The following is a 22,750-nucleotide window of genomic DNA, read 5'->3' on the forward strand; positions in this document are numbered from 1 at the left end:
CTCCCTTAAGTATCCCATGCCTTTCTCCGTATGTTGGATCGATTGATCGGTCGTTCATCCGTTCGTGCGTAGACTCAGCTCAGCTCACTTATTACCTCCTTGCCTTCGTGCTCTCTTGCCTGCTTGCTTTCTTGCCCCTATACATATATAGGCCTTTTGATTTTCCTCCCCTTATGCTTCTTCTTTTGCATTTCTCATGATTATTCTTCCTCTCCGTTCAACATGCAAGCAGATCGGCAAGTAAGTAGGAAGGCAGGTAGGTAAGCGAGGTAGCAAAGCATGTCTTCGCCCATTAATTAACCTGGCCTAGGCCCTTAAGGTCATAGACACCAGTATGTACCTTCACTATTAGCCCTTCATCCTGTCGGTTCATTGATCCGTTCGTTCGTATTATTATCCATCGATTAAGTACCCTTCCAATGCAATAGAACCAGGGTTCAAGTACTTAAGAAGTAGGCACCCAGGCAGGCACTCACATACCAAGCCCCTCACAGCAACACCAAAGATAGACAATCTTGCGGCCCGCACATCTGGCGCACCAATCCTCGCCTCGCCTGGCGCCTCTACCGCGGCCGAACAGCGAAGCGAGGAGACTCCATCGCTGGTCCGCGGGGCGTCCGCACGCGCGGCAAGTCCAGGCGCCGCGTCGGTCCTGCTCTAGTTCGGCAGAAGAGGGGTATGCGCGGACGCGTTGATCGCCCGCCTGAGATTGCGTTGCGAGAGGGTCGTCGGGGTGACGGTAGGTAATTGGGTCGGGGTAGCCGTGGAAGTATTGCTGCGCCTCCTGCTGTTGTTGAGGCTGTTGTTGGCGGATAAACGGGTGTGCGTCTAGGTTTCCATGGCCACTGCGCACGCCGCGGAATGGCTGCTCGTACACGCGAGTGCGGTCTGGGGTGTAGTACAAGGTGCCACCCTCTCGGTTATCCTGCGACGAGGTGCGTGGAGGAACCCACTGCTTGAGGCCGACGGGGGTCGAGGGTGCCTGATGGGGTGGATAACTTGGCTTCTGTGGGTACGCGTGAATATCTACGGTCTCTATGGTAGGCGGCGAATGGCGTCGGCTCGTGTTGCGAAGGCGCGGGATTCTAGCGCCGTTGCTGCCTTCGCTGGCGCTCATGCCAAAGCCAATGGCTGTGGCGACGGACTCGGAGGTTTCACCACCGCGATTAAGGTCATTGAGACTGAAGGAGTGTTGTCGGCGTAGGGTTCGACGGGGACCCATTCCGATGCCATTGTTGCCTCCGCCATTGGAGTTCTGAGTCGTGTTCAAGTTGGTCTTGCTGCTGATACTAGACGACTTGTGCTTGAGTAGGGAAGAGATATCTGAAGTCGAAAGACTAGCGCCAGTGCGAAGGGTCGTGTAGCTGCGCTGCTCCATGATGGGCGCGAGCTCGGTGCCGTGACCGTAAAGGAATGTCGACGTGTCGTACATCTCGTCGTACGCTTCGAGGGTATGCTCGAGGCGCGAAAGTGGTGATTCCGAGTTAGGGTCTATGGGTCCGCGATTCTGTTGTTGTTGCTTCTGTGGGGGGGTCGAAGGCCTGGCTACTGATAACGGAGCCGAGGTAGAAGCTGCAATTGGCGCTGGGGTTTGATAAGGTGACTTCGCGATGTCGCTTGTCGATACCCAAGCCGCGTCGTATAGAGAACTATGGGAACTCGGCTGTCCTTCAGAAGAGTCCTTGCGATCCCATCGAAGATCGGGACTGTGATGGTGCGCGAGGTCGCCAGTGAGGTTGGATCTGTTTGAGAGAGGAACTCGGGGTCTAGCCGATGGGCCATTGGAAGTGGGATGAATATTATAGTCCATGTTATATTCTAGTGCCAATACTTAATGTTTTTCAAAAAGTATCGAGATAGCGGAGTGAGTAAATCGATACCTAATTCCTGAGGAGAATAGTAGGACTCTTCTGGATGGTAAGATGCTAGGGTACTGAAATGTGGTCTAGAAAGAATCATGGCTTCACTGGTATTGTTTTGTTTTTGTGCTTGTTTTCGATTGAGATAAATAGCTGGGTCGATGGCTTGGTCGATAGTTTGGTCGATACCTTGGTCAATACCTATACGGTACTAAAGAGCAAGTAAAGAGCAAGTATGTTGGGTTGTGCCTTCGACTATTCGGTTTCGATATCCATCAGTGGTCATGGGTGGTTGTTGCAACTGCTGTGAGTTTCGTAGCTCCATCTTTTTCAGGGGTAAGAAGGCATACTCCATGGATAATATCAACTTCCATTTGTTCCTTCACATGATCCTTCACATAAACATGAACACAAATCCCTATTCTTGCCAAGCCTTCATGAACATATAAACACTATTGTTCATTATCGTGTATAACTCTTGGTATCCCAGTCCAGTGAAATTGAGTTCAGTTCATCACGAGAACATGAGGTTATGCAATCTCAATACCCTCCAGCCGTTCCCAAACTCCCAATGCTTATGCTACCAAATATCTACCTGACCTTAGGTAATCTATCATTCTGTGCTGGTTTGGATCCCTTGAGCAGACAAGGCCCTTTGGTAGTCGGCAATGGCCTTGTCTAGAGATCGGAGAGTAGGGTCCATGAGTTTGAGAACTGCATCCCTACCTCCGCGAATCGACTTGGGGTCAAACATGACCTTTCGCCTAGTTCGCTCATATATCTCTAGGATTTCCCTCCTCCGCTTCTTTATCTGCTCATCCCTAGCCTTTTCGGCGTCTGCTGCCACGACATCTATCCTGTCTTTAGACCGCTTCAGAGCCTCAGCTAGGTAGCCCAATTCGATAGCACGATCGGGATCACCTGAAAGAAATGTTGACCAAAACTGATGGAGAAATTCCACGGTAGTAGCGTGGGTCAAGTTGCAAGCCTCCGTAGTTTCGGCAGACAGACCCATTGGTGACGATTCGTCCGAGCCGTGACCATATAACTGAGCTCGCTTTTGGATGATTCCATCAAGGATCTGCTTCTGTGCTTCCTTCCGTGACGCTCTTGATCCTACATGGGGCGGCCTCTCTCCCTCATCTTCGCTATCACTATCGTCATCGACACCTAAGGAGTTGTGAAGGTCCACACCTCCAGCAGTATTCTGGTTGAGACGATTTAAATCGCTCTGTACATCACTGATAACCTTGGATGGTTTTTGCTTCGCATAGACCGCCGTTGTTTTTGAAACAGTGTCGGTCTCGTTCGAGAAAAACCTGCTCTGCTCCTTAATGTTAAGAATGATCCGATTTTCTTCTACATCCCCCTGAAGGTCACGGAGGGCAAGTTCTCGATACACATCATCCAAATCTGCCGCACTACCAGATTCATTACCGGACTGTAAAGCATTGGCCAGTAATTTCTCGCTGATACTGTTCAAGGTCTGAATGATAGGTACGTCTTTCCTCCCCCGTTGGCGCATTTCAACGTCCTTGCGGTTTCCACTTCTAAAACCACCCTGATTCTCCTCATTGCCCTCAATATTGATGAAGTGTGGTACCTGTTGTGCTAGAAGTTGACTGTTGAAAGCTTTGATGTCGTCATATTCGTCATATTTATCAAAGATCTTGTCTGGCGTTTCAAGGTCATTGACACGCTCTCCTCTTAGCTTTTTGGATAACTTGCTAAGGAAGAATCTCTCCCAGAACTCATTTTGTGCTAGAGGTGGCACGTTCTCGTTGTAAATGCGCTTTACAAGGGGGTGTTGATTTAGGATCATCTGAATTTGCTCAACACTGAACTTCATCTTTAGCTCACTAGGCTTGTTTGGATCAGTGCTCTGCTGCATAGTAGGCTTCACCTGGGCCAACACATTGTAAGGGCCCTTTTTCTGGTTATTCTCGATAGCATGGGCACGGAGCATGTTGATTCTTGCGGACCAGAATTGCGTGTTGAAGGTAGCATCCGACATTGATTCGGGTTTCACCTTGCGACCCTCCATGTACATCTGAAAGAGGTTGCGATCCGCTTTCATGAGGGATTGCTGCAATGCAATATCGCTCTTAAGGGCATCGTCATCAAATAAACGTGCCAATGAAGGTTTTGATAGAGCAGTATTAGCAAAGGTCATGGATCCCGAGCCGGCAGCTCCACCTTGCGCGCCCGCTGGTCTTGGAACATTAGGATCATTGTTTTTGGCGTTAGCAATTAATTTTGATATGAGATCCCTAATGGCGACAGCTTCTGCTCTTGGATCAGCAGGCGAGTTGAAGTGGAATAAGTAGGCTGCTGGCTCAGTAGCCCCTGGAGGTTTATCAAAAATCTTAAGCATAACCTTACGGGCGCTATCCGGTGTTTGCTGAAGATCTAGAGAAAAACGTGTTAGTTTAAAGGCATTGTGACATGTGGATTAATAGGCAGTCATACTGGTGATAGTTGTCACGGTTAGTGACAATAATGGTGGTCCACCGGGAGCAGTATTTGGAGTCCATATAACATTTTTGTAGTCGGAAGTGAGAGTGAGAATGCCTTCCGTCTTTTTGTAGACAGCAGAACCTGTTGGAATGGCCATCTTGCAAAATAGAGAGAGTTGACTAGAGGCCGAGTTGTAGCCTGGGATGTCGCGTGTGCAGTAATCGCAGTAGATGTACTGTGGTAGCCTGTTTCGTTAAGAATAGCCAGTAAAGAATGATATATAAACAAGAACGCCGAAATATGAGACAAAAGGTATAAAGGGTATCCTCAAGGCATGTGTTCACCTTTCTCTCGGTCCAATATATGCCTTAGGTATCTAGGAACCTAGGGAGCGTTACTGTCTGTCATGAAATCCACAATGTATGATGTACAGTATGTAACTTTTGGTGAATGGAATAATAATCGTTGAGTTGCAGTTCAAAGCTCGGACGCTCTTAGATGCACATGTGCATGCATTCAATGTTGAATCAAAGAGCAGTCGCGTATGTACGGCATAGTACTGTGTATTGTACATACTTAACTTATGTAAGCCAGCATATGGAGACTTGAAACCAGACCATTTAATTGGATTGGAAAGGTGGAGAGCTTTGATAAAATGACATCGTTGAAACACCGTTACTTACCCTGTTATCGATACCAAAACAGCTCTTGAAACTGCCAGCGATATGTATTGAAACGGGTTTAATTTATTGATACATAACTAATCTAATCATTTAGCAAATCACAGCGTCTTTTATTTTTATTCATCAAGACCCGGCAGTTTTGATATTGCCGCACTGGAAGTAGTTATGTATGAGCGAAATCTGTTCATTCCCCTTAGCCTACAAGGCTACCTAGGTCCTAGTAGTCTAACCGTTAGACAGCTACCTAAGCAGCTAAGCTAACCTAGGTCAAGTAGCTAATTTTGTCTCGATCTTGGAAGGGATTCCCGCCATTTTCCGAACATCCCTTGTTAATCAGCTCCTTTATGGATAGTTGAATATTCCCATAAGTACCTACCTCGTTGCCAACCCTCTTCAACTCTTGAAAATACCTACATACACTGAGTACCTAAGTAGTATATATAGTAACAGTGCAACCATAGTTCAATGTTACTCTTGAGCGACATAAAAATAAAAGCCTCGAGTTAAGACATAAGTCGGTGACCACTAACCATAGCCTCGGTGGTTTTTGTAATAAAGATCAGGCCTTTGGGCCGAATCCAGATAGAGTTTAGAGCTACCTGAACAGCCCTGTGCATTTCTTCACAAGCCGAATTTAGCCTGTAAATACCAAAAAAAATTCGCTGGTGCCCTCATTTAATTACATAAGGCATTAACATTGGCAGCGATTTGGCAGCCGAATGATCAAGTGTTAAACGCATATTAACACGGTTTAATAGCATAATATAATCGGCAATCCCGGGCATTTCCTTGGCTCTAGCTTGATCTGCGACCGGGTGACGACAAGGGGCCAGTCGCAGTTGTATTTTTCAATTTCTCCAAACAGTTTTGGGGCATGACCAGTGACCTTTCCTTTCCAAGTCTATCCAAGTTTCTTTTTCCTTTTCAGCTTCAACACTGAAAGTTCAACACCTCAACCTTGCAAGGTAGTGTTCAAACTTCACCCCCAAAGACTTACTCCGCCACTCCTTTGTCTTTTCGAGAGATTTCTTACCTAGGTATTTTGCATTTTGCCCAGGAAGTATCTCGTCTTCTGGTAGGAGTTTGTTTAATAGTACCTATTATACATTAGTATACATGTCGTCGGGATAGACTAGACACCTTGTCTTTTCTTTCACACGTACACACGTACAAACGTACAAGATCCTAATTTATATTTTATAGCTGTCAAAGCATTAGCCTGGCGCCATGCTGCGAAGCTCCCTTCGCTCCTCGAGCAGCCAGCTCCTCAGAGCTAGCTGCCGATCCTCAAGATGTGCCACTCAGGCTTCGAGATGTTTTTCATCTCTAACCTCGGCTCGTCGCCCTCTCGCCCTCTCTACTCAGATGCGGCACGCCTCCACCACGACGTCATCGTCGCCCTCCCCTAACGACAGCTTCTTGTCCGGAAGCACGGCCAATTACATCGACGAGATGTATCTGCAATGGAAGGAGGATCCCGAGAGCGTTCACGTATCGTGGCAAGTCTACTTCAGAAATATGGAAAGCGGCGAAATGCCCATCCAGCAGGCCTTCACCCCCCCGCCTACCCTGGTTCCCAATGCTACAGGAGGTGTTGGGCCTGCCGTAGGCATGGGAGTTGGCCACGGCTCTGATGTCACAAACCATTTGAAAGTTCAGCTTCTCGTCCGCGCATACCAAGCCCGTGGCCACCATAAGGCTAATATAGATCCTCTGGGCATACGTAATGAGCAGAAGGGTTTTACTAATGTTAAGCCTAAGGAATTGTCCCTTGAGCACTACCAGTTTACTGAAAAGGATCTCGACAAGGAGTTTTCACTTGGCCCAGGTATCCTGCCCCGTTTCAAGCGAGAAGGACGCGAAAAGATGACTTTGCGCGAAATCATTGATGCTTGCGAGAAGATCTACTGTGGTTCCTATGGCGTCGAATTTATTCACATCCCCGACAGAGCCAAGTGCGATTGGTTGCGAGAACGAGTCGAGGTGCCCCAGCCGTTCAAGTACTCCGTTGACGAGAAGCGCCGAATCCTCGATCGTTTAATCTGGAGCTCCAGTTTCGAGTCTTTCCTGGCTACCAAATATCCCAACGACAAGCGATTTGGTCTAGAGGGATGCGAGACTCTTGTTCCTGGAATGAAGGCGCTCATTGACCGAAGCGTCGACTACGGTGTCAAAGATATTGTCATTGGAATGCCTCACCGTGGTCGTCTCAACGTTCTCAGTAACGTCGTCCGCAAGCCGAACGAATCCATCTTTAGCGAATTTGCGGGAACGGCTGGTGCCGAAGATGAAGGATCAGGTGACGTCAAGTATCATCTGGGTATGAATTTCGAACGTCCCACGCCTTCCGGAAAGCGAGTCCAGCTTTCTCTCGTCGCCAACCCCTCCCATCTTGAGGCCGAAGACCCAGTCGTGTTGGGGAAAACCAGAGCCATCCAGCATTATAACAACGACGAGTTGACGCACCGAACTGCTATGGGTGTATTATTGCATGGTGATGCTGCTTTTGCGGCTCAGGGCATTGTATACGAATGTCTTGGCTTCCACTCACTACCAGCATTTTCGACAGGTGGGACAATCCACCTGGTGGTGAACAACCAGATTGGTTTCACCACTGATCCACGATTTGCTCGCTCGACCGCCTACTGCACGGACATTGCCAAGGCCATTGACGCTCCCGTTTTCCACGTCAACGCCGACGATGTCGAGGCTGTGAACTTCGTTTGCCAACTAGCTGCTGATTGGCGAGCTGAGTTCCAGTCTGATGTTGTCATTGATATGATTTGTTACCGCAAGTACGGCCATAATGAAACGGACCAGCCGTCCTTCACGCAACCTCTGATGTACAAGCGCATTAGCGCCAAAGACCCTCAAATCAACATATACACAGAAAAGCTGCTTCGAGACGGTTCATTTACCAAGGAGGATGTTGAAGAGCACAAGCAATGGGTCTGGAACATGCTGGAGGAAAGCTTTGCCAAGTCCAAAGACTACCAGCCCACGTCAAAGGAATGGACTACCTCTGCCTGGAACGGCTTCAAGTCGCCCAAGGAGCTGGCTACCGAGGTGCTACCGCATATGCCAACGAGCGTCGACAAGCAGACTTTGGAACACATTGGTGAGGTCATCGGATCCGCTCCTGAAGATTTCCATGTCCATCGCAACCTCAAGCGTATTCTGCAAAACCGCACCAAGTCGGTCGTCGAAGGCAAAAACATTGATTGGTCAACTGGCGAGGCTCTCGCATTCGGTTCGCTTGTCACTGAGGGTCACCACGTCCGTGTATCTGGCCAGGATGTAGAGAGAGGTACCTTCTCTCAACGACATGCTGTCTTCCACGACCAGGAAAGCGAAGACACTTACACTCCCCTACAGCACATTAGCAAGGACCAAGGCAAATTCGTCATCTCTAACTCTTCTTTGAGCGAGTACGGCGCCTTGGGCTTCGAGTACGGCTACTCGCTATCATCTCCCAATGCATTGGTAATGTGGGAGGCTCAGTTTGGTGACTTTGCCAACAACGCTCAATGTATCATTGACCAGTTCCTCGCGTCTGGCGAAGTGAAGTGGATGCAGCGAACTGGATTGGTCATGTCTCTCCCGCACGGTTATGATGGACAAGGCCCTGAACATTCTTCTGGGCGTATGGAACGATATCTGCAGCTCTGCAACGAGGATCCTCGCGTATTCCCAGTACAGGAGAAGCTCGACCGACAACACCAAGATTGCAATATGCAGATTGCATACATGACGACCCCTGCTAACTTGTTCCACATTCTTCGCCGACAGATGCACCGACAGTTCCGAAAGCGTAAGTTTACCCATACATTCCGAGATAAAAAACCAAATTCGCAAGTACTAATTATATGATAGCTCTGGTGATTTTCTTCTCCAAGTCACTCCTACGGCACCCCTTAGCTCGCTCTGACATTGAGGAGTTCACTGGTCCCGATGCCCATTTCAAGTGGATCATCCCTGATCCTGAGCACGAAACTGGAACTCTCAAGGCTCCCGAGGAAATCGACCGTGTCATTCTATGCACTGGTCAGGTCTGGGCGTCACTTCACAAGTACCGTGCTGACAATAAGATCGACAATGTTGCCCTCACTCGAGTTGAGCAGCTCAACCCATTCCCTTGGGAACAACTCAGGGATAACCTAGACATGTACAAGAATGCCAAGACGATCGTCTGGTGCCAGGAGGAACCGCTCAATGCTGGCGCATGGAGTTTCACTCAACCGCGTATCGAGACTTTGCTCAACCACACCCAACACCACGACCGCAAGCATGTCATGTATGCTGGCCGAAACCCTTCGGCATCGGTTGCCACCGGATTAAAGACGACTCATAAGAAGGAAGAGGAGGATCTGCTGAACATGGCATTTACGGTAACGCAGGACAAGCTGAAGGGGGAGTAAAGGGGAAACCAAAAAAAAAAGAGAGGAAAGACAGGGGGAATCAAGCATTGACATCATGACGGAACGGAGCATTAAAGTATCTCATTTTTCTTGTATTGTATCTTGTGTATAAGGGGGCCTCGGGGATCACATGACAAGTCGAGGCTACATAGACGGGTGGTTGCTAATGGGTTTCCAAGTAGCTTAATGGATGCTTTCGTAAGTCCAAAATCTGCTCACTCTACTCAAGTATAACAGGTTACATAGAAGTGTGCATGAGAATTTGTTGCCTATGTACGGTTGTAGGTACCTACCTACATACCTACCTACATACATACACACCTGCATATGCAAAATATCAAAATATCACGCCAAGACAGCCGGGGTTGTGATAAGCACCTTGCTTCTCGCTCCCTAATTCGTCAATGAGCAAGGTTTGCTTAATCTTGAAATCATTGTACATAAACTTGGGCTAAGTCGATATAAGCTCTTATCTATCCAACTCTGGACATACCTAACCTAGGCACATAATCAGCATGTAGGTTAGACGAATAAGAAAGCAAACGACCAGGCAGTCAGTCAGCTAGTCAGTGAGGGCATTTACGCCCAAGTTTTTGACTATCTCAATGTGCCTATAAAGAAATGGATTTCTTGGCGATTCGACAGCGTGGCCAAGCCATCCAGGAGAAGACTCGAGCTCGGTTGACGGATAGGCATAGCTGGAAATTGCCTAAGCAGACCAGCAGTATTGCGCCACCGCACGTCTGGACGAATGCTGGTATGTCCTTAGTCTGTCTATTCATACAAGCGAATACCTACCTAGGTTAGGTACCTAGGTAGGTATGTGTATAGTGGCACTGTCTTACCCCGTGCAACAGATCAAGACCCTGTGCCGGAGGATCAACGGACTTGGACGAAGTGGGCGTTCATCGGCTACTGGTACTCGGACCTGGTTACAATCTCAACATGGACGGCCGCCAGTGCCATAATGACGACGGGCTTGACGGCGACCGATGCGGTTCTGATTGTCTTTGTTGCGGCTATAGTACGTGCCTAGGCCCGTCACATGTGCTTCTTCATTCGCGGAGAAGCTTGACTGACTGACTGGCTGACTGACTGTTTTCAGTGTAACGCAATACCAACCGTGCTCAACGGCGCCATCGGCGCGGACCTGCACATCCCCTTCCCGATCGCCTGCCGCGCCAGCTACGGGTACTGGCTCAGCTACTTCTGCGTCGCCACGCGCGCCGTCCTCGCGCTCTTCTGGTTCGGCGTCCAGAGCGCCAACGGCGGCACCTGCGTCACCGCCATCCTGACGTCCATCTGGCCCAGCTACGCCCGCCTTCCCAACGCCCTGCCAAGGTCCGCGGGGACCACGAGCCAGGGCTTGCTGAGCTACTTTGTCTACTGGTGCATACAGTTCCCGCTGCTGCTGATCCCGTCGCACAGGCTGCAGTACCTGTTCTGGACGAAGACGGCGCTGGTCACGCCGATGGCGCTGGCGATGGTTGTTTGGATCACGGTGAGGGCTGGGGGGCAGGGGGACTTTTTTTATGCGCCGGCGACGGTGTCCGGGTCGGCGAGGGCGTGGCTTTGGTTGTCTAATCTTGTTAGAAACCCCAACCCCTTTTTCTTTTTTTTCTCCTGTCCTCCTGCTTCTCATCCATACCTAGTAGCTAACACACACCCAACAGACAAGCGTAACAGGCGGCTACTCGACCCTCGCCGTCAACATCCCCGACTTCTCCCGCTTCTCCCGCACCCGCGGCGCCCAGCTCTGGCAGCTGCCCTTCATCCCCCTGTTCAAGACCCTCGTCGGCATCTGCGGCATCGTCTCCGCGAGCGCCTCGGCACAGGTCTACGGCGCCACCTACTGGTCGCCCCTCGAGATCATCGCAGCGTGGCAATCCCCGCCCACCCCCGGCGGTCGCGCGGCAGCCTTCTTCGCCGCGAGCCTGTGGCTCCTCGCGCAGATCTCCGTCAACGTCAGCGCGAACGCGGTCTCGTTCGCCAACGACGCGGCGTCGCTCGCGCCGAAGTGGCTCAGCATCCGGCGGGGCGTCGTGCTGGTCGCCCTGCTCGGCGGCTGGGCCCTGTGTCCGTGGATCATCGTGTCGTCCGCGGCGAGCTTCCTGGCCTTCATGAGCGCGTACGCGATCTTCATGGCGCCCATCGCCGGGGTCCTCGTGTGCGACTACTGGGTCGTCAAGCGCAGGCGGTACGACGTGCCGGCGCTGTATGACCCGGGCGGGATATACAGCTATCGCGGCGGGTTTGGGGGCAGAGCTGTGGGAGTTAACTGGCGCGCCCTCGTCACGACGCTCGCGGTCATCGTGCCCCTGCTGCCGGCGCTCGCGCAGAAGGTGGCGCCGCAAAGTGTGCGCATTGGTCAGGGCTTGGTCAACCTGTTTGCGTTCAATTGGCTGTATGGGTTTTTTGTCTCCTTCGTCTTGTACTACGCGCTCAACTACTTTTTCCCGGATCGGGATACCCTGATCCCGTGTGTGGTTTTGGGAGACCGGGGGGCGGTTCTGCAGGCGGCGGGGGCGGACGATGATGATGATGTAGAGAGTGGTGGTGGCGGTGATGGTGGCGGTGATGGTGGTGGTGATGTGGAAAGGGGGATTGCACAGAATGAAAAGAAAGAAGAGGAGAGCGTTAAGAAGGCTAAGGTTATGGAAGAAGTGTAACGGGACACTTATATCTACCTACGTAGGCACTTGATACCTAGGCGATGAGTCTTTGAGCTAGAATGATGGAGTCGACGATTATATTCTATGATTCTAACGAGTCTATCTGAACATAAGAGGTTTAATATGCATGGATGAATTTTTAGTCACCTTATAGCATAACATCTTACTCACACAGCCTCACACCTCCCCCCCTCACTCCTCCTCTCACACCCTGCCGGACACTCCACGCCCCCGTCAAACTGCCACGCAAAGTACCCATCCGTCTCATTAGCCAGCACATTCCCCAACAGCCTCGTGCTCGCCCCCGACAAGTCAAACGACTGTCTAAAGACCTCGAGCGACGAGATGCGGATCTGCGTCCACCCGCGCGCGATGAGCGTGTCGATCGAGGACCCGTAGACGTACTCGCGGAAGCCGGCCCAGCGGATGGCGGACGCGCACATGGGGCAGCTCTCGGCGTTGGTGTAGAGGGATAGGGAGGAGAGGGCGGCTTGGGCGGCGCTGGGGGAGAGGCGGTAGGGACCGCTGGGGGAGGTGAGGAGGGCGGTGCAGTTGTTTATGGCTGCGATTTCGCCTGTTGTGTTTGGGTCATGAGTATGTATCTTTCTTCGGACTTTTTTTCTTGTTGTTCCCGTTGTTTTTTTTTTTTACACAAGCGAGAAGGAATGGGAAAGGGGGAAGGCTTACCATGGAGTGTTGGGTTTCCAGTTGCACTTATACTGTTATGGCCCTCACAGATGAGGTCACCGAGTTCGGAGGAGCTCGTGTGGTTCACGATCACGGACCCGAAGGCGGCAAAGGGACATGGGTGATCGAGGGCTAGGTTAGCCCGTCGCATCCAGTACGCTCTGGTACTAAAGGGGATGCCATTGATGGAAAGGGTTGAGTCGCCGATGGGTGTTTGGTCTCGTGAGTGGAGAGGGTGTCCTCCATGACTGAGAACCGGATGACTGATGGCAAGGATGGAGATGGAGATGGAGATGAAGGAAGCACGAAAGCACGGTTGAAGCCACATTTTGACCTAAGCTATCAAATGAAGTGGTTGGTTAAGTACAAGTATGTGGACAGACAGCTAAGTTGTCTTTTATATGCCATCATTACCGAGGTACCTATACTTGAAAAAGAAAAAGGGCGACACTAGGTACATTGATGTAGATAATGTTGTGTCGACGATCGGATCTTCCTAGAAGCTCTAGATAAAGCTACCCTGGTATAGAGATAAAGTATGATAAGAGCATTGATACTGTTAAAGTCTGTTATCCGTTCACACGCAGGTACCCGGCAATCCCGTATCAACGGCCGTCTCCGATAGATAGGTGCCTGCATAGTAGATATTCAAATCCGGTAGGCTGATGATAACCATATCTACCTACCTATACAACACTGTATCAATATATCTAACCTAGTTACTTTTTGTAAATAGGAGAGCATTATTCGGTCACTATCCACAACAATATTAGCAACATCATCACCATCACCATCACCATCATCATGTCTCCAACCCTTGTCAACTCCAACTCGTGCTTCACCGTCACACCAATGAGGAAAACCTCGGAAGACAAACATGATTACGGTGCAGTCGTTACTGACCTAGATCTGAATGACATCAGCGGTAAGGGCGCTTCTATAATGCCATAAAATCTACCTATATTCAACCTAGTTAGATGCGGCCGTTCGACGCCTATCAGACCTGATCTGGACACATAAAGTTGTCGTAGTCAAGGGCCAGAAGGACCTCGCTCCGGCGAAGCAGTGGGAGCTCGTGACCCGCTTCGATCCTGATGCTCCTCAGATTCATTCTCACGGAGACTTGAAGACCTTTAACAGCAAAGGTGGTCTACTTTCTGTAAGTCTCTGGTTCAGTGGTCCTGTCCAGCCCTGAGCAAGTCAGTTTGACAAGAAACCTAGAAAGCCCGCGAGGTTGTGGGTATTCCGGGTGCTGAAAACGTCCGCCTAATCGGAAAGGGCTTCCAAGGAGAAGATCACTATGGCATCAAGAACAAGACCATTGCCAAACCACTGTCACATGACTGGCACGAAAAGGAGCTCCCGCAGCACGAATTCAATGCAGGGAATACTCGATTTCAACGCTGGCATATGGATGCGCCGCTCTATGCAAGAGATCCAGCTTGGTTTACCACCCTGCGTTGTATAAAGCGCCCTACCCACCCCGACGTCAACATCCGTTGGGATGATGAGTCCGGATTCAGCATGAAGGCCGAACCCGGCTTAACCGCGTTTGTCAGCAACGTCCAGACGTACGAAATGATGACCGAGGATGAGAAGAAGGTCGCTGATCACAGCTGGGTCGAATATGCACCCCATCCCGTACGTAGAATCCTCGTGGTCCAAACGCTGGAGACAGATAGATGCTGACAGCAGGCATGATCAAGTACATGTGGATAGGCGATTGTAAGGGGAAATCTAACGGCCTTGGCCTCGTGAGTCAAGCCAAAGAGAAGAAGCTCAAGGACCTAGGCGATTTTGATCCAAAGGATGTTAAAACGTATCCAATGGTTTGGATTAATCCCGTGACGGGCGAGAAGGCATTCCAAGTTCATGGGATCTGCGCTAGGAAGCTATTCATTCGTTCATCGCCAACGGAAGAGCCTCGAGTAATCGATGATGTGGTGGAGATTCGAAACTGGTTAAAGACAATACAAGAAAGGGTACTAAAGCCAGAGTTTATCTTGATTCCGAGTCTGGCGGAAGGGGACATCGTCATGTGGGCCAACTATCAGATGTTTCATACAGCTATTGACTACCCGGATTCATATGGGCCAAGGACTATGCATCAAGCGAATATCGCTTCGTCTGCTCCTCCGGTTGGCCCTAATCCAATCCCAGTAGTAGTTTAAGCCCCAATTCAAAAGAGATCGCACATACGATATGCCGCCTTATATTGGACAATGATATATCTCGTTGAGTGCAATAGCTTATCATATGCCGCTATCAGAAAAGGAGGTAACCCTTCGTATATGTGTCGTTGTTAAGCATCCATATTACTAGGTATTGATCCTTATGCAGGATCCTAAGTGTTCTATATGAGGCTGAATACGACGGATTTTTAGCAAAGGGTCTGCTGGGAAAACTCGTCTACCAGTCGCTTCATATAAAACTCTCGCATATCTGGCGGCAGTTTACTAAACGAGTTAGCAATACGTACAACATCTTGTCGACCTTTTTCATACTATTGCATCTATAGTTAGTAATCGTTTTCATTTCCAAACGATCGAATCATCCGGCCAAGAAAAGAAAACTGGGTACACTCACAGCTGCAAGATCTCGATTTCCATACACGTCTCTCCCGGTTGAGTAGCCAATTTCGAGATTACGAAAGAAAACGTTGACAGCGATGCCTAGGTTACTCAGCGGAGTCGCAGTATGCATCCAAAGAGGTGGGAGAAATAGTATATCGCCTGGGTTGAGCACAGCTTCATGAGGATGAGTTCCGGCTAGAGATGGTGATTGAAGCTCCGAGAACACGTCGATACTCGAACTAGATGCACCTGGCGCAAAGGAAAGCCGAGTGACATCTGAGGGCGGGAACAGGATAAACCTTTTGGAGCCTGTTATTTGGCAGTACACGTTGGCCATAACCTGATACAGTGTGAGTTACTCATGCTAGACACTAGATACTTCGCATTTCTTACATCGTAATGAAGCCACATGTTTACTGGCCCAGTTATCCGCAGCACCGAGCTGAATTCGTGCTCAGTGACGAATGATAGTGCCTCTGGAAGACTGAAATCGCTGGCGAGCTGCGGAAAATCGACCTTGATATTGGCAGGCTGGTCTGATGGGCTATCCTCCGAAAGGGCGCGAAGATACAATTTATGACCACTTTCGATTTGCTGCATCATTTCCCCAAACTTTCTTTTGACATACAGGAAATTCTTGCTATTAAAATCCATCTTAGAGCTATTGGCCTCGTGGACAACCACCTAGTGACTATGTTAGATTCGCCTGAATAAAATGTTTAGGAGTTCATTACCTCTCTGTCGAAGCCAAGTTGCTGCACGATGTAATCTGACGACCAGGTTTGCGTACAGCTTCCCAAGGTACTGTTGTTGATGATTACAGGCTTCCCAGCCTTCAGCAGATTCAGAAATTCGTCTGCCGTATTAACTCGAAGTCTTGGTATATCGACTTTGATCGCAGCTTGTTTATCAGTCGAAAGACTTGAGATGGATGGTTGATGTTCTATATCTTCTGCAACCTCAATAATTTTTGAGTGTTTCCAAATTCTATCATCACAGGATGATGTCGGCGACCCAAGGACAGGAGACTTGGGATTGTATTCCAGTGTATAGCAGCCCGGATTCCAGAATGTCCCCATAGAGAAGCATGTGGCGCCACCACCCATGACCACTAGTTGCCCATTGTTCGTTAACTCAGTTGAAACGCCTATCAGTAACGGCCGTGGGTTGACTGCTATATGACATGCTGAAAGAATTTTATAATTCGAGTCGGATACATCTATACTCAAGACATCGAGATCTCGCGGGATTATGTCATTCGCAATGATGCCCCCGATGATACTCAGGTATCCTCCTGGAGAAATGAAGCCAGAAGCACCAAAGCGGCTGATCAGGTTATCAGGATAGTTTGTGCTATCCAAAATCTGCTCCCCAGAACTATCGCGTTTTAATGTCGATAGAGCTGTGAATGATATAGTAGGCTTGCCATTTTCCGGCAATGTCAAAGTCCATCGTAAGAGTTGGCTAGCAACAGTACCGTCCGGAGAGATACCACCTACAAGAACACCATGAAATTGCACTCCCTCATCTGTCGGAGAACGAGTTGCTTCTTGATGACTGGCTAGGAGAGAGCCAAATATTGGCATGTGTTTTGACCCTATAATGTTACACTCCACCCAGCCAGAGCCTGGCTGGTAGACAAGACAGCCACCAAAAATGGCTGAAGGGCCAGTTTTACCCCCAATCAAAAGAGCTAGATTCGAGCGGCCAAGTCTAGTCATTCCATGTCGATACAAGGGCACCGGTAGGTCGTCAATTCGTTGCCACTCATTGGTACTCTTTGTAAAGATCCAACAATCACGCAGGGCGGCTGAAGGAGAAGCCCTGCCACCTACGAGTAAACTCCCGTGTTCACCTAGATCTGTAATAGTGTGGCACATACGGCTACCGGGACCCGTACGGTGTGTCTTTACGTCTCGAAGAGGAATGTCTTTCGTATAGAGATCGTATGAACGCAGTCGACTATTCGTACCAAGCCCAAACGTGTTGGCAAGAAATTCCTCGCCTAGATCATTCCGTAACTTCATCGTAGAGCCAAATCGACGTTGACCCCGAGTTCCAGAGTATTCTCTAAAATCTATTCTTGGATTGGACACAGGAATCTCAAGCTTTCCATTACCCCTGGGGCTACCGAGAGCCATTTGGGTATTTTCGGGGTAGGTCTTGGCAATGACTACGCAGTAATGGCCAGCAAAAAGAGCGAATTCCTCCCATTCATCAAAAGGCTCAATGACGTCAAGTTTCCGTCTGGCATCTGCTGAAAGCCATGAGAAATCGGACCATACCTGCCAGAGGGATTGCACGTCGACCTGCGACCATCCCCGACTGGTGAAGCGTTCCCGTTGGCTATGGAGGTTTGGATAGGTGAAGACAGATTTCAGGGGTGTCTTCAACTTCTCAAAATGGGCCAACATAGTTTTCGCAAATGGATGATCTTCACCATCTGGTATGATTTGCTCCAGCAAACAAAATTCGGCTAGATCCTATTAGTTCCAACAGATAGAGATCAGTTCGTGCAAGTCTAGATACATACCTTTCCCAAGACTGCTGGCCCATTTAATGACTGAGTCTGCACCCTGAGTCTCCATATAAGTGATAGACACTTCAGCAACGAACATAAACTCGCAGTTGGCAATATCGACGACACTGGAGAGTGCATGTTCTATACTGGGAATATGACGTAAATCACATCCGATTTGAACGTATTGGTCACTCTGTAAAAACACATGGTTTCCCACGTCGGTCTTCAAAGTGGTCAAGGGAGAAGAGAGCTCCGGAGTTTCCTGGACGACCCGGCACTTCTTTTGGATCAAATCTGGAAAGTCAATATCGACGAATTTAGCATTACGACACTGGTCCGGATATCTGGTCATGCACTGCCATGGAAGCACATCGCTAGCAAAAGTTAGGGGTGATGTTGCATATATAGAAATGAGATGTAGGCCTACCTTCCACAGCCAAGGTTTATAACGACCTTGGTCTTATCCGAGGGCCTCTCAAGAAACCGCCGGACGGCAACATCAATTATGTGTAATCGGATATGATAACCCCGATTTATCAGGGGAGCACGTCGTTGAAATTTCTTGACAAAGAAACGAAAGAAATGAGGCTCATTCGGGTAGTATATGCGTTCAACACTTCTCTTAGATACAATGCTACTGCTGTTCGTCTTGATGTGAGTAGATTAGAAAGGAACGAGCTGTATTGTCTAGGCTAGACTTAGGCAAGAGACATACAGCCATGACCAAGTCATCCAAGGCACGTTGCCTAGTTGAACGACTAGAACCCTGCTGGCCCTTGACGATGGTAGTTGAAGAAGGCATCTTGCTTATGAAGAAACGTAGGTATGCAAACGGTACTGTTCTGCGGTCTTAACAATAGTATGACCTTGAGTGGTAGACAGGGAAGCGTTGCTACGTGCTCGTGATGTTACTTAATTTTTCTTCGATAAGAGTCAGGGCCATATTAAAGGTACTCTCTACAAGCGTAGTAAAGTTCAATGTTTAAGATTTCAAGGTTGATGATGAATAAAATCGAAAAGGAAAGTGTAAATCATGATAAAAAATGAAAATATCAAAATGATAATGTGATACCTAAGCCTCAAACGTCTCCGAGATCACTGCAGGTACTAAGTACCTAACTAGTTATTTGTGGCGCAACTTTTAGCGGGCCATGGACGTCACTCAATATCCCGTAAGCTGGTGCAAGGCCACTGCAGGCCCAAGCTCCCAAAAGTACAGGCCGCAACAGGTTGCTACAGGTACAGCAGTGGACGGCATTGGCGACATATCCATGGATGAATGCAGTGCTACGAGCTATACCCTGGTAATACCCCGCCTGATAGAGGCATCTGATTGATGATTCCGAGTGTTCCCCCACCCAAATCCAAACTATCCAGCCCCCTCGGATTTTTGTAATGCTACTGGGCTACTGGGCTACTGGGCTACTGGCAGTGGAGGTAGGTACAAGTACTGACTGTACTGTATGGGATTTCTTTCAACCCGAACCAAACCAAGCCAAATCAACCTAGGCTCACAGTACCTAAAAGACCTAAAAGACCTAAAAGACCTAAATGCCAACATTGAACATTGAAACTATCCATAATCCATACATATTCATATCCATACCTATCCGATACTTCCTACGTACCCTTACATCCGAAAGGTTACCTAGCTCAGCATTAATCCTTTTTACCTAGTGCTATCGATAATTTTCTTATTATTCTATTATTCCTTCTACTTTAACAAATCTAACCTACACACTTCTTCCTGTGTGGTTTCTTCTTCTACTTTTGTGTCATGACGGGGAACGATCGCCCCGAATCGAGACGGCGTTGACGTAGAGACAGAACTTGCCTCAGCCCACTCCTCCAAAAGTATCTGTCTACCTATCTGTCTACCTATCTGTCTACCTACCTGTCTACCTATCAACCTACTAGGTATTTCACCGAACCTAGGTGGCAGTTCGAACTACAGCTGTGGTCGCATTGCAAATACTACCATTCCTAGAATTGCCATCATCCATTATATAAGTCTTCAGTTAGGAATAGCTCGGCGCATCTTAACAGCCATGTCGAATCCAGCCCTCAATTTTATCACCTTTAACCAGGATCACAGCTGTTTAGCTGTTGGTATGTTGACTTTGGAACATGTGATATCTACCGGTAGGCAGCTAAACAGTTTTAGGAACCTCCAAAGGATTTCGGATATACCATACCGACCCATTCTCCAAAATCTTCAGTAGTGATGATGGGAACATTGCTATCATCGAGATGCTCTTCTCGACCTCCCTAGTTGCTCTTGTCCTCTCCCCGCGTCATCTCATAATACAGAACACAAAACGTGCGTCTGTTATTTGCGAACTCACTTTTCCATCCGCCGTCCTGGCTGTCCGCTTAAACCGCAAGCGGTTAGCTGTCGTACTCGAGGATGAGATCTATCTCTATGACATCGCCAATATGACGCTGCTTACCAACATTGCGACCTCTCCGAACCCGAGCGCTGTTTGCGCGCTATCTCCTTCATCCGAGCACTGCTACCTTGCTTACCCTCTACCGAAACCGCGTGATGACACACAAGACAAACGACCGTCGCATGCGCCCCCGACCTCTCTCTACGCCCCCGTAACATCGGGAGATGTCCTCATCTATGATTCTTTGACCCTCAAAGCCGTTAATGTCGTTGAGGCTCATCGTTCCCCCTTGTCGTGTATTGCGCTCAACAACGAAGGCAATCTATTAGCGACAGCAAGTGAAACGGGTACAATCATCCGAGTATTTTCGGTGCCTCGTGGCCAAAAGCTCTTTCAATTCCGGCGAGGCACATATCCTAGCACGATATACAGCATGTCCTTCAACATGGCTAGCTCGCTACTTTGTGTCTCCTCCACTTCTGAGACTGTGCATATCTTTCGTCTCCAACAACCAGGACCTAACACGAATAATGCTGCTTCAGATGCGCAGTCATCTACCTCTCCCCGAACTGACCGATGGTCTCGCAGCCGGAGTTACGACAGTGGTAACGACTCGACCAGCAGCGCCCAGGGCTCCCCACGCAGCGAAGTGGCTGAACTTACGCCGGCAGCGGCAAACAACCCCGCCACGCATAGGAGGCAAAGCGGGTCGTTTAGTAGCATTCTTCGCCGTTCCTCTCAGATTATGGGTCGTAGCGTGGCTGGAGTCGTGGGAAACTACCTACCGCAAACTGTGACGGAGATGTGGGAACCCCTTCGCGATTTTGCGTACATCAAAATACCGAAGACCTCGTCTGTATCGCCACGCACTGGCGGAAACGCAAGTGGCCAGCAACTACGCAGTGTGGTGGCAATGAGCAGCACCAGCCCACAGGTCATGGTCGTGACTAGTGATGGCGGGTTTTACGTATTCAACATCGACATGGAACAAGGTGGAGAGGGATACTTAGTGAAGCAGTTCTCGTAGGTGCCACCACCATATTGCCCCTTCTCCCCTACTCTTTCTGGTTCAAAACCCAGTCATACTAACCACAAATCCCCCTTTCCAGAGTCCTAGACAGCGACGACAAGCTTGACACATCGAACTACGGACCATAGGAGGACGTCGGTCCCGGTCCCGCCAGGCTTTCCAAAGAACTTCTTTCCGAGGCCCAAATGGTGGAAAACGAAGAGCTTGAGAAACAGGGGTGGACGGTCGTTGATCATCGGTGAAAAACCACAATCAATGTTGTTTCAGGGCAAGGGGGATGGGGTTAAGGGGGTTTAGGGGAGGCAGAGGAAAGGAGGGGGCCGGTCTTTTGGCATCATCTGGAAGGCGTTTACGGCTGCTGGACGAGAAGCACATTTAGGGACTTATCTAATCTTTTTCTTTTTGGCCCTGAACCCTTTTTCTTTTCTTTTCTTTTTTTGGCTCGCTCTTCTTCTAATTCCATGGTTCGTTCATCTCTCATACGACAAAGGTTTATTTTATTTTTTTACTAGCTGCAAGAAGGCAGGTTTCTGTTTTTGCAACGCGGAAAGCGGGGAGAGGGAGGGAGAGGGAGAGAGATGGAGAAGAGGAGAAGAGGAGAAGAGTAGTTGTTTTTTGGTCTTTGCATCAGCGTTCGGCGTCCAAGTCTGGCAAGCGAGGTTTTTTTATCAAGTAGTTTTTTTTTTTTTTTTCCTCTTCTCGTCTTCTAGGTAGGTAAGTAGGTAGGTACTATTACCGAGCATTACAGTAGTACATACATAATTCACTGGAAGAGGATAAACATCCATACCTACCTAGCAGCAGATGTATCTGTTTTGAAAGCGCCATGACATACCCGACACATCTACATGTAACCTCAATGGTCGATCAGGTGGCACATTATACACAAAATAAATATGGTACTAACCTTAGGTAGGTAGTAGCTGGCAATTCACTGCGTAGAAAGCTCGTCCGTCTGCTCTATTCAGAAAGAGTCATCATAGATTGAAAGATCAATAAGTATCTATCAATCCTAAGTCGTAAGCCCGTAAAATTCCCAGATACCTGTCCATCCTCCTTATGTGCCTACCAAGCTATGTAGGTAGGTGGTTTAGCCAGAGTACTAAAATACAACCAGCTATTAAAAAAATGTACGTGGTCCTTCCGAGCTGAGAGGGACGACTGGGTGCCCAAGTAAGCACCTAGAGTAGAGGTGGGTCGGTACTGTTAATATCCATGAGAACTGAAACCTGCATTCCTAACCGTATCCATCCATCCGTCCATCCAGTGACAATCCAGGGGAGACACGCATGCTGTCGAAACGACTTCCCTCCAATCGACGTCCCAAAACAACGAACGCCACAGCACCGTTGGATGAATTGGTTTATGGATATAACAGGAGGCGTAGCCCTCCCGTAGTTTCCAGCCTCTCCTCCCCTCCCACCCCCTTATTCCCCTATGTTTCTTTTCTTGCGGATTTT

At 49.0% G+C, this 22,750-nt stretch overlaps 8 protein-coding genes across 8 annotated transcripts; 4 read left to right on the forward strand and 4 right to left on the reverse strand.

Moving 5' to 3' along the window:
- Positions 1 to 245: 245 nt before the first annotated feature.
- Positions 246 to 2,141, reverse strand: GGS25DRAFT_194458 (uncharacterized protein). The gene has a single exon (XM_049256737.1). The coding sequence runs from the start codon at positions 1,808 to 1,810 to the stop codon at positions 473 to 475; it is 1,338 nt and encodes a 445-aa protein (XP_049119167.1). The 5' UTR covers positions 1,811 to 2,141; the 3' UTR covers positions 246 to 472.
- Positions 2,142 to 4,591, reverse strand: GGS25DRAFT_194457 (uncharacterized protein). Its single transcript, XM_049256736.1, has 2 exons — positions 4,329 to 4,591; positions 2,142 to 4,268 (listed from the first exon to the last, which is right to left on the reverse strand). The coding sequence occupies exons 1-2, from the start codon at positions 4,471 to 4,473 to the stop codon at positions 2,473 to 2,475; spliced, it is 1,941 nt and encodes a 646-aa protein (XP_049119168.1). The 5' UTR covers positions 4,474 to 4,591; the 3' UTR covers positions 2,142 to 2,472.
- Positions 4,592 to 5,713: 1,122 nt separating this feature from the next.
- Positions 5,714 to 9,781, forward strand: GGS25DRAFT_482562 (2-oxoglutarate dehydrogenase-like protein). Its single transcript, XM_049260281.1, has 3 exons — positions 5,714 to 6,074; positions 6,203 to 8,810; positions 8,873 to 9,781. Exons 2-3 carry the CDS (start codon positions 6,227 to 6,229, stop codon positions 9,415 to 9,417), a joined length of 3,129 nt encoding a protein of 1,042 aa, XP_049119169.1. The 5' UTR covers positions 5,714 to 6,074; positions 6,203 to 6,226; the 3' UTR covers positions 9,418 to 9,781.
- GGS25DRAFT_482565 (uracil permease) lies at positions 9,737 to 12,206 on the forward strand. The gene is made up of 4 exons (XM_049260282.1): positions 9,737 to 10,174; positions 10,275 to 10,441; positions 10,523 to 11,005; positions 11,091 to 12,206. The coding sequence occupies exons 1-4, from the start codon at positions 10,039 to 10,041 to the stop codon at positions 12,084 to 12,086; spliced, it is 1,782 nt and encodes a 593-aa protein (XP_049119170.1). The 5' UTR covers positions 9,737 to 10,038; the 3' UTR covers positions 12,087 to 12,206.
- Positions 12,012 to 13,842, reverse strand: GGS25DRAFT_194678 (cytidine deaminase-like protein). Its single transcript, XM_049256739.1, has 3 exons — positions 13,654 to 13,842; positions 12,777 to 13,530; positions 12,012 to 12,663 (listed from the first exon to the last, which is right to left on the reverse strand). Exons 2-3 carry the CDS (start codon positions 13,102 to 13,104, stop codon positions 12,257 to 12,259), a joined length of 735 nt encoding a protein of 244 aa, XP_049119171.1. The 5' UTR covers positions 13,105 to 13,530; positions 13,654 to 13,842; the 3' UTR covers positions 12,012 to 12,256.
- GGS25DRAFT_194574 (Clavaminate synthase-like protein) lies at positions 13,304 to 15,268 on the forward strand. The gene is made up of 5 exons (XM_049256738.1): positions 13,304 to 13,433; positions 13,513 to 13,701; positions 13,754 to 13,935; positions 13,998 to 14,417; positions 14,483 to 15,268. Exons 2-5 carry the CDS (start codon positions 13,581 to 13,583, stop codon positions 14,945 to 14,947), a joined length of 1,188 nt encoding a protein of 395 aa, XP_049119172.1. The 5' UTR covers positions 13,304 to 13,433; positions 13,513 to 13,580; the 3' UTR covers positions 14,948 to 15,268.
- Positions 15,157 to 18,672, reverse strand: GGS25DRAFT_513512 (LCM-domain-containing protein; the record flags this gene model as incomplete). The annotated part of the gene is made up of 7 exons (XM_049262890.1): positions 15,157 to 15,279; positions 15,363 to 15,689; positions 15,743 to 16,033; positions 16,084 to 17,825; positions 17,883 to 18,244; positions 18,298 to 18,518; positions 18,586 to 18,672. 7 exons carry the CDS (start codon positions 18,670 to 18,672, stop codon positions 15,157 to 15,159), a joined length of 3,153 nt encoding a protein of 1,050 aa, XP_049119173.1.
- A 716-nt stretch (positions 18,673 to 19,388) lies between these two features.
- GGS25DRAFT_482578 (WD40 repeat-like protein) lies at positions 19,389 to 21,596 on the forward strand. Its single transcript, XM_049260283.1, has 3 exons — positions 19,389 to 19,979; positions 20,035 to 21,283; positions 21,370 to 21,596. Exons 1-3 carry the CDS (start codon positions 19,919 to 19,921, stop codon positions 21,416 to 21,418), a joined length of 1,359 nt encoding a protein of 452 aa, XP_049119174.1. The 5' UTR covers positions 19,389 to 19,918; the 3' UTR covers positions 21,419 to 21,596.
- The last annotated feature ends 1,154 nt before the right edge of the window (positions 21,597 to 22,750 follow it).

This window comes from Hypoxylon fragiforme, assembly GCF_022984875.1.
Source record: "Hypoxylon fragiforme strain CBS 206.31 chromosome Unknown GGS25scaffold_3, whole genome shotgun sequence".
Taxonomy (NCBI): Eukaryota; Fungi; Ascomycota; class Sordariomycetes; order Xylariales; family Hypoxylaceae; genus Hypoxylon; species Hypoxylon fragiforme.

Excerpts from the sequence above, each read along its gene's own strand:
- GGS25DRAFT_194458 (XM_049256737.1), bottom strand. The coding sequence starts at position 1,810 with ATGGACTATAATATTCATCCCACTTCCAATGGCCCATCGGCTAGACCC.
- GGS25DRAFT_194457 (XM_049256736.1), bottom strand. The coding sequence starts at position 4,473 with ATGGCCATTCCAACAGGTTCTGCTGTCTACAAAAAGACGGAAGGCATT. Across the intron at positions 4,269-4,328 it reads AACCGTGACAACTATCACCA|ATCTTCAGCAAACACCGGAT; the intron begins GTATGACTGCCT and ends GTTTTTCTCTAG.
- GGS25DRAFT_482562 (XM_049260281.1), top strand. The coding sequence starts at position 6,227 with ATGCTGCGAAGCTCCCTTCGCTCCTCGAGCAGCCAGCTCCTCAGAGCT. Across the intron at positions 8,811-8,872 it reads GCACCGACAGTTCCGAAAGC|CTCTGGTGATTTTCTTCTCC; the intron begins GTAAGTTTACCC and ends ATTATATGATAG.
- GGS25DRAFT_482565 (XM_049260282.1), top strand. The coding sequence starts at position 10,039 with ATGGATTTCTTGGCGATTCGACAGCGTGGCCAAGCCATCCAGGAGAAG. Across the intron at positions 10,175-10,274 it reads GCACGTCTGGACGAATGCTG|ATCAAGACCCTGTGCCGGAG; the intron begins GTATGTCCTTAG and ends CCCGTGCAACAG. Across the intron at positions 10,442-10,522 it reads TTGTCTTTGTTGCGGCTATA|TGTAACGCAATACCAACCGT; the intron begins GTACGTGCCTAG and ends GACTGTTTTCAG.
- GGS25DRAFT_194678 (XM_049256739.1), bottom strand. The coding sequence starts at position 13,104 with ATGTGGCTTCAACCGTGCTTTCGTGCTTCCTTCATCTCCATCTCCATC. Across the intron at positions 12,664-12,776 it reads TGGAAACCCAACACTCCATG|GCGAAATCGCAGCCATAAAC; the intron begins GTAAGCCTTCCC and ends CAAACACAACAG.
- GGS25DRAFT_194574 (XM_049256738.1), top strand. The coding sequence starts at position 13,581 with ATGTCTCCAACCCTTGTCAACTCCAACTCGTGCTTCACCGTCACACCA. Across the intron at positions 13,702-13,753 it reads AGATCTGAATGACATCAGCG|ATGCGGCCGTTCGACGCCTA; the intron begins GTAAGGGCGCTT and ends CAACCTAGTTAG. Across the intron at positions 13,936-13,997 it reads GCAAAGGTGGTCTACTTTCT|AAAGCCCGCGAGGTTGTGGG; the intron begins GTAAGTCTCTGG and ends CAAGAAACCTAG.
- GGS25DRAFT_482578 (XM_049260283.1), top strand. The coding sequence starts at position 19,919 with ATGTCGAATCCAGCCCTCAATTTTATCACCTTTAACCAGGATCACAGC. Across the intron at positions 19,980-20,034 it reads TCACAGCTGTTTAGCTGTTG|GAACCTCCAAAGGATTTCGG; the intron begins GTATGTTGACTT and ends AAACAGTTTTAG. Across the intron at positions 21,284-21,369 it reads TACTTAGTGAAGCAGTTCTC|AGTCCTAGACAGCGACGACA; the intron begins GTAGGTGCCACC and ends CCCCCTTTCCAG.